The sequence below is a fragment of the Scatophagus argus genome, chromosome 9 (genome assembly GCF_020382885.2).
Source record: "Scatophagus argus isolate fScaArg1 chromosome 9, fScaArg1.pri, whole genome shotgun sequence".
NCBI lineage: Eukaryota > Metazoa > Chordata > Actinopteri > Scatophagidae > Scatophagus > Scatophagus argus.
Genome location: NC_058501.1, coordinates 13066960 through 13081663, shown reverse-complemented (window position 1 = coordinate 13081663; position 14704 = coordinate 13066960). Strand labels below are relative to the sequence as shown.

The 14704-nt window shown below is 40.4% G+C and overlaps 3 protein-coding genes and 1 non-coding gene across 25 annotated transcripts in view; 2 read left to right on the top strand and 2 right to left on the bottom strand.

Annotated features, from left to right (window-relative positions):
• LOC124065372 (protein 4.1-like) overlaps positions 1-4833 on the bottom strand; it is a 34585-nt gene extending 29752 nt beyond the window's left edge. For 8 of the 21 annotated variants that reach the window (XM_046400697.1, XM_046400716.1, XM_046400706.1 and 5 more), the window contains exon 1: positions 379-627. In XM_046400697.1, coding sequence (XP_046256653.1) covers position 379 — 1 coding nt within the window. In that variant the 5' untranslated portion in view covers positions 380-627. The other 13 variants (XM_046400714.1, XM_046400709.1, XM_046400713.1 and 10 more) reach the window with 10 other exon arrangements.
• A 2136-nt stretch (positions 4834-6969) lies between these two features.
• On the top strand, positions 6970-12471 carry LOC124064856 (potassium channel subfamily K member 5-like). The gene is made up of 5 exons (XM_046399679.1): positions 6970-7473; positions 8153-8264; positions 8989-9155; positions 9271-9439; positions 9552-12471. Exons 1-5 carry the CDS (start codon positions 7288-7290, stop codon positions 10268-10270), a joined length of 1353 nt encoding a protein of 450 aa, XP_046255635.1. The 5' UTR covers positions 6970-7287; the 3' UTR covers positions 10271-12471.
• LOC124064857 (serum paraoxonase/arylesterase 2-like) lies at positions 10379-14223 on the bottom strand. Of its 2 annotated transcripts, XM_046399681.1 has the most exons (9): positions 13887-14215; positions 13557-13624; positions 13274-13329; positions 12976-13141; positions 11750-11873; positions 11465-11665; positions 11287-11368; positions 10728-10856; positions 10379-10644 (listed from the first exon to the last, which is right to left on the bottom strand). In XM_046399681.1, the coding sequence occupies exons 1-9, from the start codon at positions 13967-13969 to the stop codon at positions 10483-10485; spliced, it is 1071 nt and encodes a 356-aa protein (XP_046255637.1). In that variant the 5' UTR covers positions 13970-14215; the 3' UTR covers positions 10379-10482. The 2 variants fall into 2 exon arrangements, with proteins under 2 accessions (XP_046255637.1, XP_046255636.1); XM_046399680.1 differs by having other exon boundaries at positions 11465-11873; positions 13887-14223.
• Positions 12616-12687, top strand: trnad-guc. The gene has a single exon. It is a non-coding gene; the product is annotated as a tRNA-Asp (tRNA).
• Positions 14224-14704: the final 481 nt, after the last annotated feature.

Here is a 14704-nt window from a genome sequence, read left to right as displayed (position 1 = left end):
GATGATAACTTGCATGCCCCTTCGTTTCTACAAAAACAACTCTCACATGCGATAAAAGCATCGCTGCCCTCCGCTTGCACGGACCGATTTTGATTCATGGAGATGTAATTTGAACTGGGCAACCCAACTTTAATTTGCTTTAACAAATGGCATCGTTTGAATGCTGAATGGTAACGTAGACTAATGCGATGTTAATTTCCAACTTTCCCCCCCACTCAACTAAATTGCAAACCAGTTATCGGCTGTATCGAGCCAACGTGCCAGGGTATTTAAACAATCCGTGTATGAAAATGGCGCCGAATGTACAACAAAACAAATAAACACTAACTCACCCCCCCACCGCCCGAAGAACATAAATCTCACATTTGGCTTACCTACTCTATAATTAGCATCAATGGGGGAGAAAACGGCGCAAAATCCGACAAAATCCTATATTCCGTAGGTTCAGAGGAGAAACAATGTTGCGGTGCGACACATGCTTTGTTGTGCTGAAGGTGTCCGATGCTCGTAAAGGGGTGGAGTCTCACTCTGAGGCTTGGACTTGAGTTGACCAACTGAGCAGCGGCTCACAACAGCATGCAAGGTGGAGGAGATGGACTCAGCCTTCCCTGTAGTGCCGACAAGAGCTGCTCCATGCTACTAAATTTAAGGCTATGATTAAGTATGTGATTATTTATTTATATTATAAATACGTAGCATAGAAAACAAATCCATAGGCGTTTCGACAAGTATGAGTACATACTGTAGGTATGCGTAAAAAAGTGGGAATTCACCTTGTCAAGTTTTAAATTCCCAACTCACCACTATGTTGGTGCAATACATTTGACCTGATTACAACAGTCCACAACAGGGATGGAATAAGGCGCGCAAAAGAGTGCAATCATTAACACAGTGCAATGTCCAGAAACAGGAAACAGGAACAGAGGCCACAGCGATACTCAGAGTACTGCCCAGTCTTTTTCAGGCGCCAACATGGTGCACTAATCTGCACAGTATGAGGGTGTCGGGACTACAACCTTAAGCCAGTTGGTGGGATATTGAAAGAGGCACTGATTCAAATTAGTTGGGAAGAAAGTGCCAAACAAAAGTACAAACAATGTCTCGACCAGACCTACACTCAAACGTCTAAAAATTCAAGAGCAAACCACTAAACACATGTGCGTTGATCAAGCCGTCTTTATGGACCCCAGCGTGGTCCCCACCCATCTGCGTGACCCCATTAGGGCCATACGGCTCATAGGCAGAAGGGGTGGGGTGGTGGGGCTAAGGGGGTTCATTATTCTCAGAGCCTCACAGGGTAAGGAAACCATCATCTTTGTCTCACATGCACAGCAGTGTCACATGTCATTTTGGAGCCGGTAATTTGCTACGAACTGAATAAAAATTCTTACCAGCACAAAGGTGATTCTGTAGATCAAAAAGTCCAAAGCAGATCTCAAGAGGCAACACCAAACAACAGAGAGAGGAATTTTCTCTCTAGCACGGTAACAGATGGTAATCGTGTTTTCTTCTGTGGACTTTGATCACTGAACACAGTGATGACAGATAAGCGGCACATCAGCGCACACACTGGTGGTGTTCAACATTTGCTGCTAACGTAAAGTTTGGATACAGCTCATTTCTGTTTCCTCTGCTTTCATTTGGTATGAAATGAGCAAGTCGGGGAGTTAACAAGAGGAAGAGCGAGGGAGAGAAACAAAGACTACATGAAGTACTCGCGTTGCCTTCAGTTGCTTAGGAACCCCTGCCCTGCCCTGTGCCTACTGCATGGAGCAGGTGTTGAGCTGGACCCAGGAGAGGGTGGAGAGGCAGAAAAGAGAGGGGAGGAGAAGAGGAGCAACACTCACAGATCCACAGTCCCTTGAGACTGTGACAGACTGGAACCACAGACTCTGAGACGAGCCACTCGCACAGTAGACACACCCAAAACACTGGCGTACACTTTCTGCTGCCGACCGCCTTCCCATCACTCATCCTCATTTGTTCAAAAGCACAGGCAAACACACACATACGACGGTGCAGTGCATCACTCCAGCTGAGTGCATGGGGGTTATGTTTGTTTGGAACATCTTTATCCCTCCCTGGCTCCATCACTCTGTGATTACATAACGTCCCATACTACTTCCACCCAATTCATCACTTTCGATACCGCATCTGGGTACACATCACACACACCGATTTGTTATGTAAAACAACTTGTGCAGCATTGAAAACGCTTTAAACATGAGTTTTGCGTGCATGTGATGCATTCATGGTTTGCAGGGATATTTACTTGTGCTCGGGATCTGAGCTCTCAACAGCACTAACGGGATAGATGGTAACAGCGCATCAATATTCATAGCGCACCATTAAGTTATGAAGAATTAATGAAGTGGGAATGTCCCATGTTTCTGCCCCTTTCAGCCAGCAGACATGGCGCTCATCCTTCTTGTTTTAGGCCAAGTTATAACTTTCACCTTCATACACACGTCAGAGAATTTAAATTGCGCAGCATGATGATCCTTTGAAGAAAAAGGTCATTAAGCATATCCTGTGCTATTATCTAATACTGAGAATAGGACAAGACAACTTTGCAAAAAAAAATACCTCATGGATTTTCCACCGTGAGTAAAAACTGCAACAAACATTTGCATCCAGAGACAATGCAAAGTAATGAGTCAGATTGGAAATAATGCACTTGAATTAATATGCATGAGAAGTCATGTCATCTGACATCACTTACAAAGACATTGTACCAAGCCCTGCAGCTCACAGTGCTTTAAACAGATCGTGGTCGACATTCTAGGCCACCTAAGTACATGTTACACTGTGTTTGATGCTCCAGTAAATGGCCACGTTTCTTAGTTTACACTGCCACCTGGTGGAGAACTTATCGCTTGCATTTTACTGAGATGACGAACAGTCATAGTAGTGGACCACATGTTAATTTCCCTGAAACTCTCTACACATATCGTTTACACGGACATTTTATCAATACACAGTGCAGTCTGGGTATAATCAAGTGCACTTCAAGTCTTTTAATAAAAAAAAAAAACTCCATGGTGAAAAATTAAATCACCAGGTCAGCATTAATAAATTGTTGTGTTTTAAAGGGAATCCCTACCAACACAAACCTACCTTAACACAGAGCTGTAAGGCATGCCGGGAGCATGTGTTCATTAGAGATAAAGATGTGTTTGCGCCCTCAGGGTGACACACGCACACCACCCCTCCCAAAACAAGTCTGCTATGGAGCGGATCAACAAAAAGCCAAATTCCAGTCACTGACACTGAGAAACCTTCGCAGTGTTGTGTTTTGTTGTTTTTTCTAGATCTGTTGTCTGCTGAACATTAAAAAGGAAGTCATATAATTTTGTCACTAAATAATAAATTTAAACTTAATACTAAAATATAAAAGGTACAACATAATTAAATAATTTTCCACACAAATGACGAATCAAGACAGGAAAGAAGACACATGTGTACGTATATAATAACACACAGACGTAGTCTACAAAGTCTGCACTCAGATCCCTCAGGAAATAACATGTCAAATAGAAGTAATCAAGAATAAATGCTTAATAGATCCTGCAGAGGCTGATGAGCTATGACTTGATAGAATCGTTGCATAAATATAAATGAAATGCTTGTCTGCAGCTGAGAGCAGGGCTATTTAATAATCATAATTAAACTCTGCATTACCTTTAAATCATATTGTGGCACATGACAGAAGACTGATTTGCACATATATATTTGATGAGGCAAAATAATTACCACTCAATCCCCATAAGCCATATGGACAATGGCTCAATGGAGTCACAATGACTTATTTTATACGCTTTATTTAACTTATGTAAACAATACTCACGTCATATCAGTGTAGAAGGTCGTTGTAGATTACATGAACATCCCAGACAGTGAGACCAGATCAGGCAGAGGGAGAGGGATTAAAAAAAACAGAGATCGGTAAATACTTATTTTAAAGACGTGACAGCACACATTATTACGAGTTTAAACTCTTTACTTTATAGCAGACAGTAGTAGCATCCTATGATAACAGATAAAGGCTGAAAACCAATATATAACGAGGCTATTTGTTGACCCAAATCAGATGTTTAAGTAAACAAAAAAATACCACAGATTTTACTCCGGATTTCTAGTGAAGTTCTCGGCATGTTAAACAGACCCAGGCAATACAATGTGTATAATTCCTATAGGATTATTTTAACTGTACTGTCTGGCGTCCTGTATTTAAGCTAACCTGGGAATCTGTGGTTTACAAAGTACTTGGGGCCCAGTGTCCGGTCCTGCTCACAGCAACCTTACAGCAAACCTTTGACGAACATATCTGGTCATTTTTGTCGTGTGCTCGAAACGCTAGAGTGGGCTACGAGTCCTGTTTCACATTGTCTGTGCAGGCTAACAGCACAAACATGCCTGACCTCGTCGTGTTTCACATAATCCCTCTAAATACGGCGCAGTGAACTCCAAACGCACTGCCGCCGCCAGGAACACGGCCGATGAAGAAGCTGTCTCCTCCGTGGGTGTGCGATGTTGACAACAATAACAGAGTCCGAGTGGGCGAGTCGTACCTGAGCAGACGGACGTATCCCCTTGCGTGTTTCCTCCACCTTCACTTTGACGCCATAATAATAATTCCGGTGTTTCTCCTCGCGGCAAGTTGGAGACTACCGATCAGGTTTCCACGGAGAGGCGGTGTCGCAGCAATGACGAAGCACTAAGTAGTGATGGGTGGAGATCAGAGGGGAGAACTTTACTTAAACACCGACTTCTAAAGTGAAAGGAGGCCTTATACAATCTTACACATCCTTTAATACACCATGCCATAGCTCTTTACCACGACAGGTGAGTCAGGTCCTGTATGGTTCCTGAGTTGCCTCCACAGAGACGGGGAAGGACTTAAGGCGGCTCTAATGCAGCTGTGTTCATGCTGGCACTAAGGATTCTTTAACAACATGTCAGCTCAGTGCAAAGCAGGTGCAGCTCTCCCCTTGTGTGGTTATTTGCACACAGGAGGAGTGTTTACAGAGCCTGGATATCAGACGGGAATGTGTGGCCAAGGTTAAGCTTTTGTTCAAACGCGGTCAACTTTTGTGCCCGTCTGCCTGTGTCTGTGCCGCAAGCACTCATACATATCAGCATAGTCATAACCACCACCTCGGTACGTGGAGCCATTTCTGCATACACGCTATTTGCCGGTGCCTCCACACAGGGGCGCTGTTGTTGCTGGTGTCACCTCTATCTCCACTACAGAACAGGAGAGGGAGATGCGCTGTATAGATAAGTGTTAGGACCCCTGACCATTACACTAACAGGGAACTTTAATGGCATCACATTCTAAATACACAGACAGCTTTGCAGCTATCACAGTTTTGATGGTTTTCCACAAGATTTTGGAGTCTGGGAGGATTTTTGCCCGATCATGCAGTAGAACATTTGTGAGGTCAGACACTGATGTTGGATGAAAAGACCTGGCTCACAGTCTCTGTTCCAGTTCATCCCAAAGGTGTTTGATGAGCTTGAGGTCAGGACTCTGTGTGGGCCAGTCAAGTTCTTCCACACCAAACTCATCCAACCATGTCTTTATGGACTCTGCTTTGTGCACTGAAGCACAGTCATGCTGGAATAGATAAGAGTCTTCCCCAAACCTGTTGGCACAAAGTTGGAAGCTTAGCATTGACCGAAATGTCTTGGTATGCTGAAGCATTAAGATTTCCCTTCACTGGAAGTAAGGGTCCCAGCCCAACCCCTGAAAAACAGCCCCATACCACACCTGAATTCACTAATGAAGACATGTGTCTTAATACTGAGTCCCTCAAATAAAGCCTCTGTCCACACGTGTAGTTACTGTCACTTGGTGTGGATCATGTGTTTGCAGTTTGTTGACAGATGGCTATTTTTACATTCATCTGCTCAAGAGAGAAGTTTCTCTGTGCTCACCTAATCTGAGTTTTTCATCACTACTATTTTGGACGCCAGTCATGGTCTGAACATATGTTGATAATGGGTTTTTCAGTGAATAGATGTCTTAGATGTTGGTATTTAAACTTTTGACATGACAATTATTCCAAAAAGAGTATTTTTATTTGTAAAAATTTTGGACTGTGGTATTGCCGTAAATTTTCACTCATGTGTCCTCTCATGTAAAGTCTGTTATTTATATAAAAGGCCCACACACAAATCCAAGCTATGGCTCTGTCTGATGAACTTGAATAGCTCCTTAAAAAGCAGTGGAAATTCCCAGGAGATTCAGTACACCTCAATCTAGCAGCTGCCACAGCTGGAACATCTGCCTCAGTGTTACCTAAAACCCGATGGGCTGTCTCTGTCCGTTAGCCAAATACATCTGGCCTTAAAGGTGTAGGCCTGCTCCTGCAATTAAGATGACTTACGAGAGACAGATTTTTAAAAAAAAGGATGCTCAGACCTGGAGCGACTGAGATGTCCTGCCTTTTAGCCCATAATGGGTCAAGCTCCAAAACAACACTGGACTGTACTCCTCGTGCCCAGTAAGCTGGACATCAGGGGTAAAACCGGTCAAGTGCTCTTTTAATCTGGGAAATATAGCAGTTTTTAAATTAGATAGATAGACTGCAGTACCAGTGTATTCTCATTCAGCCTCCACATGCGCTGTATTTTCACACAGAGGACAACACCATTATCATGCTGAGCAGCCAGGATCCACCCAGTGTGATTAACTTAACACACTGAACTCCAGTCTTCTGGATGCTCTCGCATGAAGATAAGAGCAACCGTCAGCACCAACACACAACAGTTCATCCACATGCGTTCAAAAGTGTGTGTGTGAAACCATCCTAGGCCCACTGAGGACATGCTGTCCCCTGTTGGATGTCTCCATAACTGCATCATGCTGGTTTTCTCAATCACCTGAGAAAGATATACAAGTGCATATCTACACATTGGCCTGCCCATTTTACATGACAAAACATATATATATCGAGCAAGAATACGATTTAATGTAATTTTAGTGAAAAACTGACACCTTATAAAGTGTTCTCAATAGTTCTGTGAAACTCGGATGTTATGTAATTTTCCACTAACTATTAACAACAGGGTAATAACAATCATTTATAGCCATGTCGTTAAAAATGAATTTTACAGCAGCACCAGATGAAAGGATTTATCTGAACAATGGAGCCGAGTTTGTAGCTCTCAGGAGTGTATTACCACCTATTATGTTTGACCAGGAAGACAGCAGGTAGGATGACAACAGCCCTCCGTGGGAATAAGAGACACTCGGCGTAAGACTGAAGTTATGACTTTAATATGGCTGATAAGGGTCCCTTTTTAACTTCATGTATTATTTTCTACCTATCGATCGGAGCCGCAATATTTCAAATTCTGGAGGAGCCGAACTGGAAATCAGCCAGGGACAATTATACGCTTCAGAAGGAGAACATTTTGAAGAACTATCCCTGTTTAACAAGAGAAGATCTGGATAAGATTTTAGAGGTATGAATGCTTTTTTTTTAACAGTAGGCTTTGACAGGCAGAAACTCAGACTGTTAGAAAAAGTTTGGTCAATTATCCTCACTTACATTAGGTCTACTGTGAGTGATTTCGGGGAGATTTACTGACCGAGAAGTTCCTATCAATCCTCATAAAGTTATTAGTTTATATAAAAGCAATGAAGTCGAACAATTTACAGATTTTTCACTATTTTAGATTTTATTTCTCGAACAAAGCCTGCACAGTCAAAGAGAAGTTCGTTGCGTTTGCATGTCGGGGCACATCGAAACCAGTTTTTCCTGCTCAGTTTAAGACAACAAACTTCAACCTTAACTGAAGCGGATCGAACTAAAATGCCCACAAGTGTCTTTGCAAGATGTCATTTAAAATATCATTTTCGTATTTCTTATAGCACAGAAAAGTTGATTTAAACAAGGCAACGGTGTCGAGCCGAGCGTGAAGCTGCATGTCACATCGAACCACAGGTATTTGCGCAGGGCGTGTCGACCCGTACGGCTGTTGCGTTACTGACTCCACTCGTGTCATTTTAAGAAATTATAATAGAGAAAAAAAACTCAAAACGTTGATTATCGGTGTGGTGAAGACGCCGTGTAGAAGCAGAACTTAGAGCAGATGGGATTTGTACACACTGATTCACTAGTTTTGTTGTTTTACTCATCAGATAGTGTCAGAGGCTGCGGGTCAAGGTGTGACCATCACCGGGGACGTACACCGCAACACGTGGACCTGGGAAAACTCGGTCATCTTCGCCTCCACAATTGTCACCACTATTGGTTTGTATGACTTTTACAGTATTTGGCACTAATATGGGTTAACCATCGCTAATATCAAAATTTCGCTATATATATATATATATATTTTAAAATGTAACACTGAAACAACTCCACATTGTTTCTAATTATTTCGGTCACAAAGTAAACAGTCGTCATGTGTCATATGTTATTATTTGTTTGCTTACTTTGTTATGAGAGTACAGCGTTCTGGTTATTCCATATATACATTTTTCAAACAAAAATACTGAAAAAAAATTTTTTTTAATGAGATAAATTTCACATTGGATATTCTATACATGAGACACAAAGGAACAAGCCACTTATATCAGCTCTTAAAATCATCTGGAAGGCTTTTTAGGAAAATGACAAACCCATGACCCTGATTAATGGATGACTAACATGGATAACTGCACATTTGAAGGCTCACAATTTTTGCATTTGCGTTTGCATTTAGTAGATTTCAAACTGTGAAATATAGAGAAAATGAAATTGTGCAGTTGGGAGGGGGTGGGGGGTGTCTCCAAAACCAAGTTAAAAAGACAAAGCAATAGAGGATGACACCCAGGAGCCAGTTGGCTTTCAAACTGGCAATCCAAAATTGTATCCTTACTGCTTAAAAAAGGATAACTAAATGACTTTTTCACCAGTGTTAAAGCCAGTTTAAACCTTTATACAAACCTTCTTTATATCTCGCAGTGTTGTGACTTACTATTTCCTCCTACAGGATTTGGCAATGTTGCCCCCAAGACTAAAAGTGGCCGAGTGTTTTGCATCCTGTACGGTCTGTGTGGGATCCCCCTGTGTCTGGTATGGATAAGCGAGTTGGGTTCATTCTTTGGAGACCGGGCCAAACGTCTGTCCCAGGTTCTGATTCGTAAAGGTGTTTCAGTGGTAAGAGACTGACCAAAAGCTGGAGTTAATATTTGTCTGAATACTGTCAAAAGACAGTTCCATCAAATTATTTTGGTGTAAATAAAAATGTAGTGTTTTTCCTCCCTTTTATCAGAAAAAGGTTCAGTTAACCTGCACAGCCTTATTCCTGTTATGGGGGTTGATTGTGCACCTGGTGATCCCTCCACTTGTTTTCATGTCTGTGGAGGGATGGAGCTACCTGGATGGCCTCTACTTCTCTTTCATCACACTCACAACAGTTGGATTTGGAGATTACGTGGCAGGTATATAAGATTTATGGCATAATGTAACTCATTCAATTCTTTAATGAGTTTCTAAAGTTTGGTGTGGGTCTGAACTTTGTTATTAAAGTCGGCACATCAACTCCCGTTTCAGGTGTGAATCCAAACATTGAATACCCCAGACTGTACAGACTGTTTGCAGAGTTATGGATCTACATGGGCCTGGCTTGGCTGTCCCTATTCTTCAGCTGGAATGTAAACATGGTAGTGGAAGCTCACAAGGTGCTAAAGAAAAGACGACAAAGGCACAGGCACTTCTATGATGAGGAACCAAAGGACAAGAACAACCCAGACGTAAAGCCAACCGTGATTGACATCTTCGACTTCCCAAAGGAGGACGACTACAGCACTGTCATCAAGAAGATCGGAACCACAGCAAATAAAATAAAGCCCGCAGACAACATAAATCGCTCCAAGAGTTGCAGCGACATCATGGCCACCAACATACAGACCCTGGATCACTCGCCTCGGCACAAACGTTTGCTCAGTATCAGTGAAGTGTTCGTGAATGCAAAGGTAGCCGTGGACAATGTTGAAGAAAACAAGGGTTATTCTCTAGTACAAAAACACAACACAGACCCAAAACCTGCAGAACACGCAAGGACAGACAATGTGGAGAACGAGGACAACCGTGCATCTGATTCAGAAAATGATGGGATCCTCTTCACTGTACCTACCAAAGGTCCTACAGAAGAGCAAAGTGTAGCGCATCCTGATGGTGGGGATACTAGGTTTACAATATCCAAGGTAGAAGAAGAAGATTTGCTAATAAATGAAAAATCAAAAATAATGGATAATGATGAAAAAAGGTAAAACAGCTTTTGTTTTCCTTTATCAAAACTGCTGAAGCAGTCAGGCTGTGTTGTGATAAGGGCTTGTATGAGACTTGTATGTGTGCAACAGGCAACATACTACTCTTTGTTTGCAAATGGTAAATCAAAGTTTTATTTTTTTTCTTTCCATATCCATCCAAATCTTTTGCTACAACATTTCTAGTTTTTAACCGCAGATAGATAATATGCAGATTATTTCAAATTACAGTACAGGGCTTTGTGAAAAACGCTTCCTATGAGCAACTTTCCCTCATAGGGAGCTGCTACAGCGGAGGCCATGATCACATGGCCATCATCAACATACTCCTGGCTCACCACCGGATGCTCTGAGTGAATGTTCTTGATCTGGATGATCTGTGGGAAACATCGATATCATGCAAACTCAAATGACATTGTTAAAATCCTACTGTAAAATTTCATACAACAAAAACACTGACCTCTGAACCTGGTGGATCTTCAAGGTTGTAGTTTGACAACTTCATGGCATTTGGATGACAACCCAGCCATACATCACCTGTCCTGTGGTCCACCTCGATGTTATCACAGAGCGACCCAACAGTTACAGACTGGTTGGAAATATGACATACAGTAAATGAACAGTGTAAATATTGTTTTTAGCATTAAGCTGCAAATATGCATCAATAGTGATGTTAAAAGAACAGTTCAAGAGTTAGGGTAGTGTTTAAGTATATGCTTATTTAATTTCTTGCCAAATGTCATATGACAATATTGATACCACTCTTAAATCTGTAGATTATACTGTATATGAAGTCGCAATGAGCAGCTGGTCAACTTAGCTTAACATAAAAAATGGAAATGGAAGGAAACAACTTGCCTGGTTGTCCAAATGAAAATAAGCAGAAATCAGTAAAAAAAAAAATGTGTTAAAGTATTAAAAACAATGTCAAATCATTACTTTATTTTTGTTTTAAACTTTGTTTTATTTTTATTTTTTAGTTTTTGCTGAAGGTAGAAAATAAGAAGACACTGACTTACCTTAAGATACACTAACTGTTCCCCTTCTTTTCTCTCAAAAACATCAATCTCATGGTCTATGATATCTGAAACATAAATATACCTGTAAAAAAAGAGTATTCCCATTTTAGAATTACATAAGGAATATTACAGTACTCAGCAAAAAACCACATATGCATTGACATGACTTGGGAAGTACCGTTTGTCAGGCGATATGTTGATGCCATTTGCGCTCATAAAGTCTCCCGCTGCCACCCTCACTTCCTCTGGACTGTAGTACACCACTTCACACCAGGGGAGACCCAGGATGACTGTCAGAAAGTTAAGCGCCTCATTGGGAAAGGAGTGATCATTTGTGGCGTAGAAGCTCTCCACTCCGACTGCAACAATGTCATTTACGCTGAAAGACACGATGAATAAGTTAAAATGTCTACAGAGATTGCCAAATGTAAAATGTGTGAGATTATTAACTGTTCCTACGTACCTGTGGAGGAGGGGGTGGGTAATAGTTTTTAAGTGCACCAGCGTGTCCTCCTGGACAAAATGAAAAATCTCTACTTGGCTTTTGTGCTGAGGGTGATTGACAACAAAGAGGTACACTGAGTCATCTGCAAACAAAGAGTAGTGTGGTGTTGTCATTATTCTCCTCATCATTAGAATATACTGTATATATCTTCTGTTGTACTCATGTCACTTTTACTGTGACACCACTGCAGTTTTGCCTTGTTCTTTGTAAAGATTTCAGTCATGCCTAATTTGGTGACACACATTCTAGTTTAGCATTAGCAGCAATTTAAGAAAGCTCAGATGTGGCTTTGGGAGTGTGAACAGTAAACAGTGAGTCTAATGGCAGTATGATCAAACAGTTACACTGGACTACATACTGTATTCCTCTGAATCCCATGTATATGAGAAGAATTACCCCTCACTGGGTAGACTCCGCCACTATCAGTAAAAACTACTGTATTGGTAGGTAATTACCAAATGTAAATCATCAGACAGTTTCAAAAATGAAAATTTCAGAAATGCATTTCATAAATAACAGCAAAATCTTAAGGAGTCTAACTTTAACATTTGCTTCATATTTTGATTGTTAATTTTTATTACTTGTATTTGCTTTTGCCTTATTTTTAAGTTGTTATATGTTTTTTTCCATGCACTTCTATGTAAACACATCTGTAAATTCATAAAAGTTTTTCAAGTGGTCCACTTCCAAAAATTATTATCTTTGATGCCAAATGTGCACAAAATGAAAAGGAAAGAATACAAGGGTCCTCCTCCTCACTGCATTTATGAATAGTTAATAGCTTTCCTATTAAGTACCAACAGCTACCCCTTCACGCATAACCTTCCTCGTTAGTATAGTGGACAGTATCTCCGCCTGTCACGCGGAAGACCGGGGTTCGATTCCCCGACGGGGAGAATAACTTTTAAGAAACAGATAAATTGTCACGTGACCTAGAGACTGAAGAAGCGGCCCTGACTGGCAGGAAAAAAAATTGGTTGTGGTGGAGTGATGAATGAGTCCAATAAGAGGCAATTCTTAGTTAAACTTGTATTCACAAGGACTAATTAAAGGTGTGTAATGCTTAATGTTAAGAAATGTACCATATTTGACTGCTCTTTATGAAATTAATTATGTTCATTTCAAACATATAACACTTTTTTTGTTGTATATTTTTTAAATATTGCACCTGGCTTGTACTTTACCTGCATCATCAGTGTAGACACTAATACCATGAGGGTTAAAGGAGCTGAGGTCCAGGTCTCCCTTGATTTGCAACTCCACTGGAACTGGCTTTGGGTGCAGCAGATCCAAAATGTACATTTTCCCTGGTTCATCAGAGAATGAAGGTAATGAAGGATACTTCAGTCCCTGTGTGGAAAACACTGCATGTAAAATGCTGGTGCAGACCTGTGATTTTGCTTGAGGTCATCATTATTATTTAAGGAAACTGCATTAACTCAGGAGTTAAAATTCATGCAACTATGCATTTTAATAACATACTGTGCTTAAAAAGGTCAGTCCATCTCTTAGTATTGTGATATCCTCTGCTCCATATTCTGCACAAAACAAAATAAAATTTGTTATACTTTTCAGCTCTTTTACCTCCCTAACATTACCACGCTGCTGACATTTGACCTGCCATTGCACTGGACTTCAGACTCTTATGATCCAATTTTACACATAATTGGACAAAGGTCATAAACACGTTTAGATTACAGGATCTTTGACACTGTAAATTTCAAACTTAAGACACTGACATGAAAATAAAGCCTAGAGGTCTTACCTATATTCTTTAAGTAATGACAGTTGAGGTGTTTCACAGGCACTTCTCTGGAGGCAAGGGCTATTTCCCTGCAGTGGAAATTAAATAAAAAGCCTTTTAAGGGAAAATAACAAAAGGTCCTGCAAGTCTACTGTAATGTATTTTATAACTAGGTGAATAGCAGAGCTTTGATACTGATAAACCTGTAAAATTGTGCTGTCCTACAAACACATACTTGATCTTCTATGTACTGTAGTAAGAATCAGTTATCAACTCTGAGAAGTAGTACTACTAAACCTCTACCACACCGCCACATATGGTCTCTAATTAATTACTAAAAAAAATACTTACTTAAGTTTCAGAAATCTGTTTCCAATGAACACTGCAAAGGCAGCAACTAAAAGAGCGGTAAGTGCTGTCTTCATAGTAGCCATGTTTAGAACTCAAAGGTCACACCTCTTAGGGTGTATTTATATAACTTCACCAGAGATGGAGCTATACAGGTAAGAAGCCTGAGGTGGGGGAAGTGCTGAGATCCTTTACTTTAGCAAAAATATTAATACCACACTGTAAAAGTAGTCCTGCGATGTAAATGTTACTTAAGTAAAAGTATGTAAGTATTATCAAGAAAATGTTAGCCTCCTTCAAGTATTACTCCAAGTATTACAAGTAAAATTATCAGATGAAAACTGTTAACATTATTTGTATCATTAGATTACTGTCTTAATTTAAAAAGTTGAGTTCATTGCTAACTATTCTGTATGAAACTGCAACTAATGAAGTTCAATATTTAATCTATTAATCATTTCTGAATAATCAGCAGATTAATCAAACCTGTACATTATTAAAAATAAAAAAGTAAAAGCAGCAAATCTTCACGGAGAACTGAGAACCTGAAACTATGAAATGTTTTTACATGAATAACGACACATATGTGTCATGTGAAAAATTCCTAACTTGTAAGGCAACCAATGACTAAAGACTAGAAACCTAGAAAGTGGCATGAGAAGAACATCAACTCAAGTTCCATCACTGCAGGAACCACAATTATATTTATTCCATGATTACTTTAAACTAGATGGGGTGTTACAAATTGGTGTAACAGTAGTCTGATTCAGAAAAAAAACAACATCCATATAGTGAACTTAAGAGTAAAGTCAGTATTTACT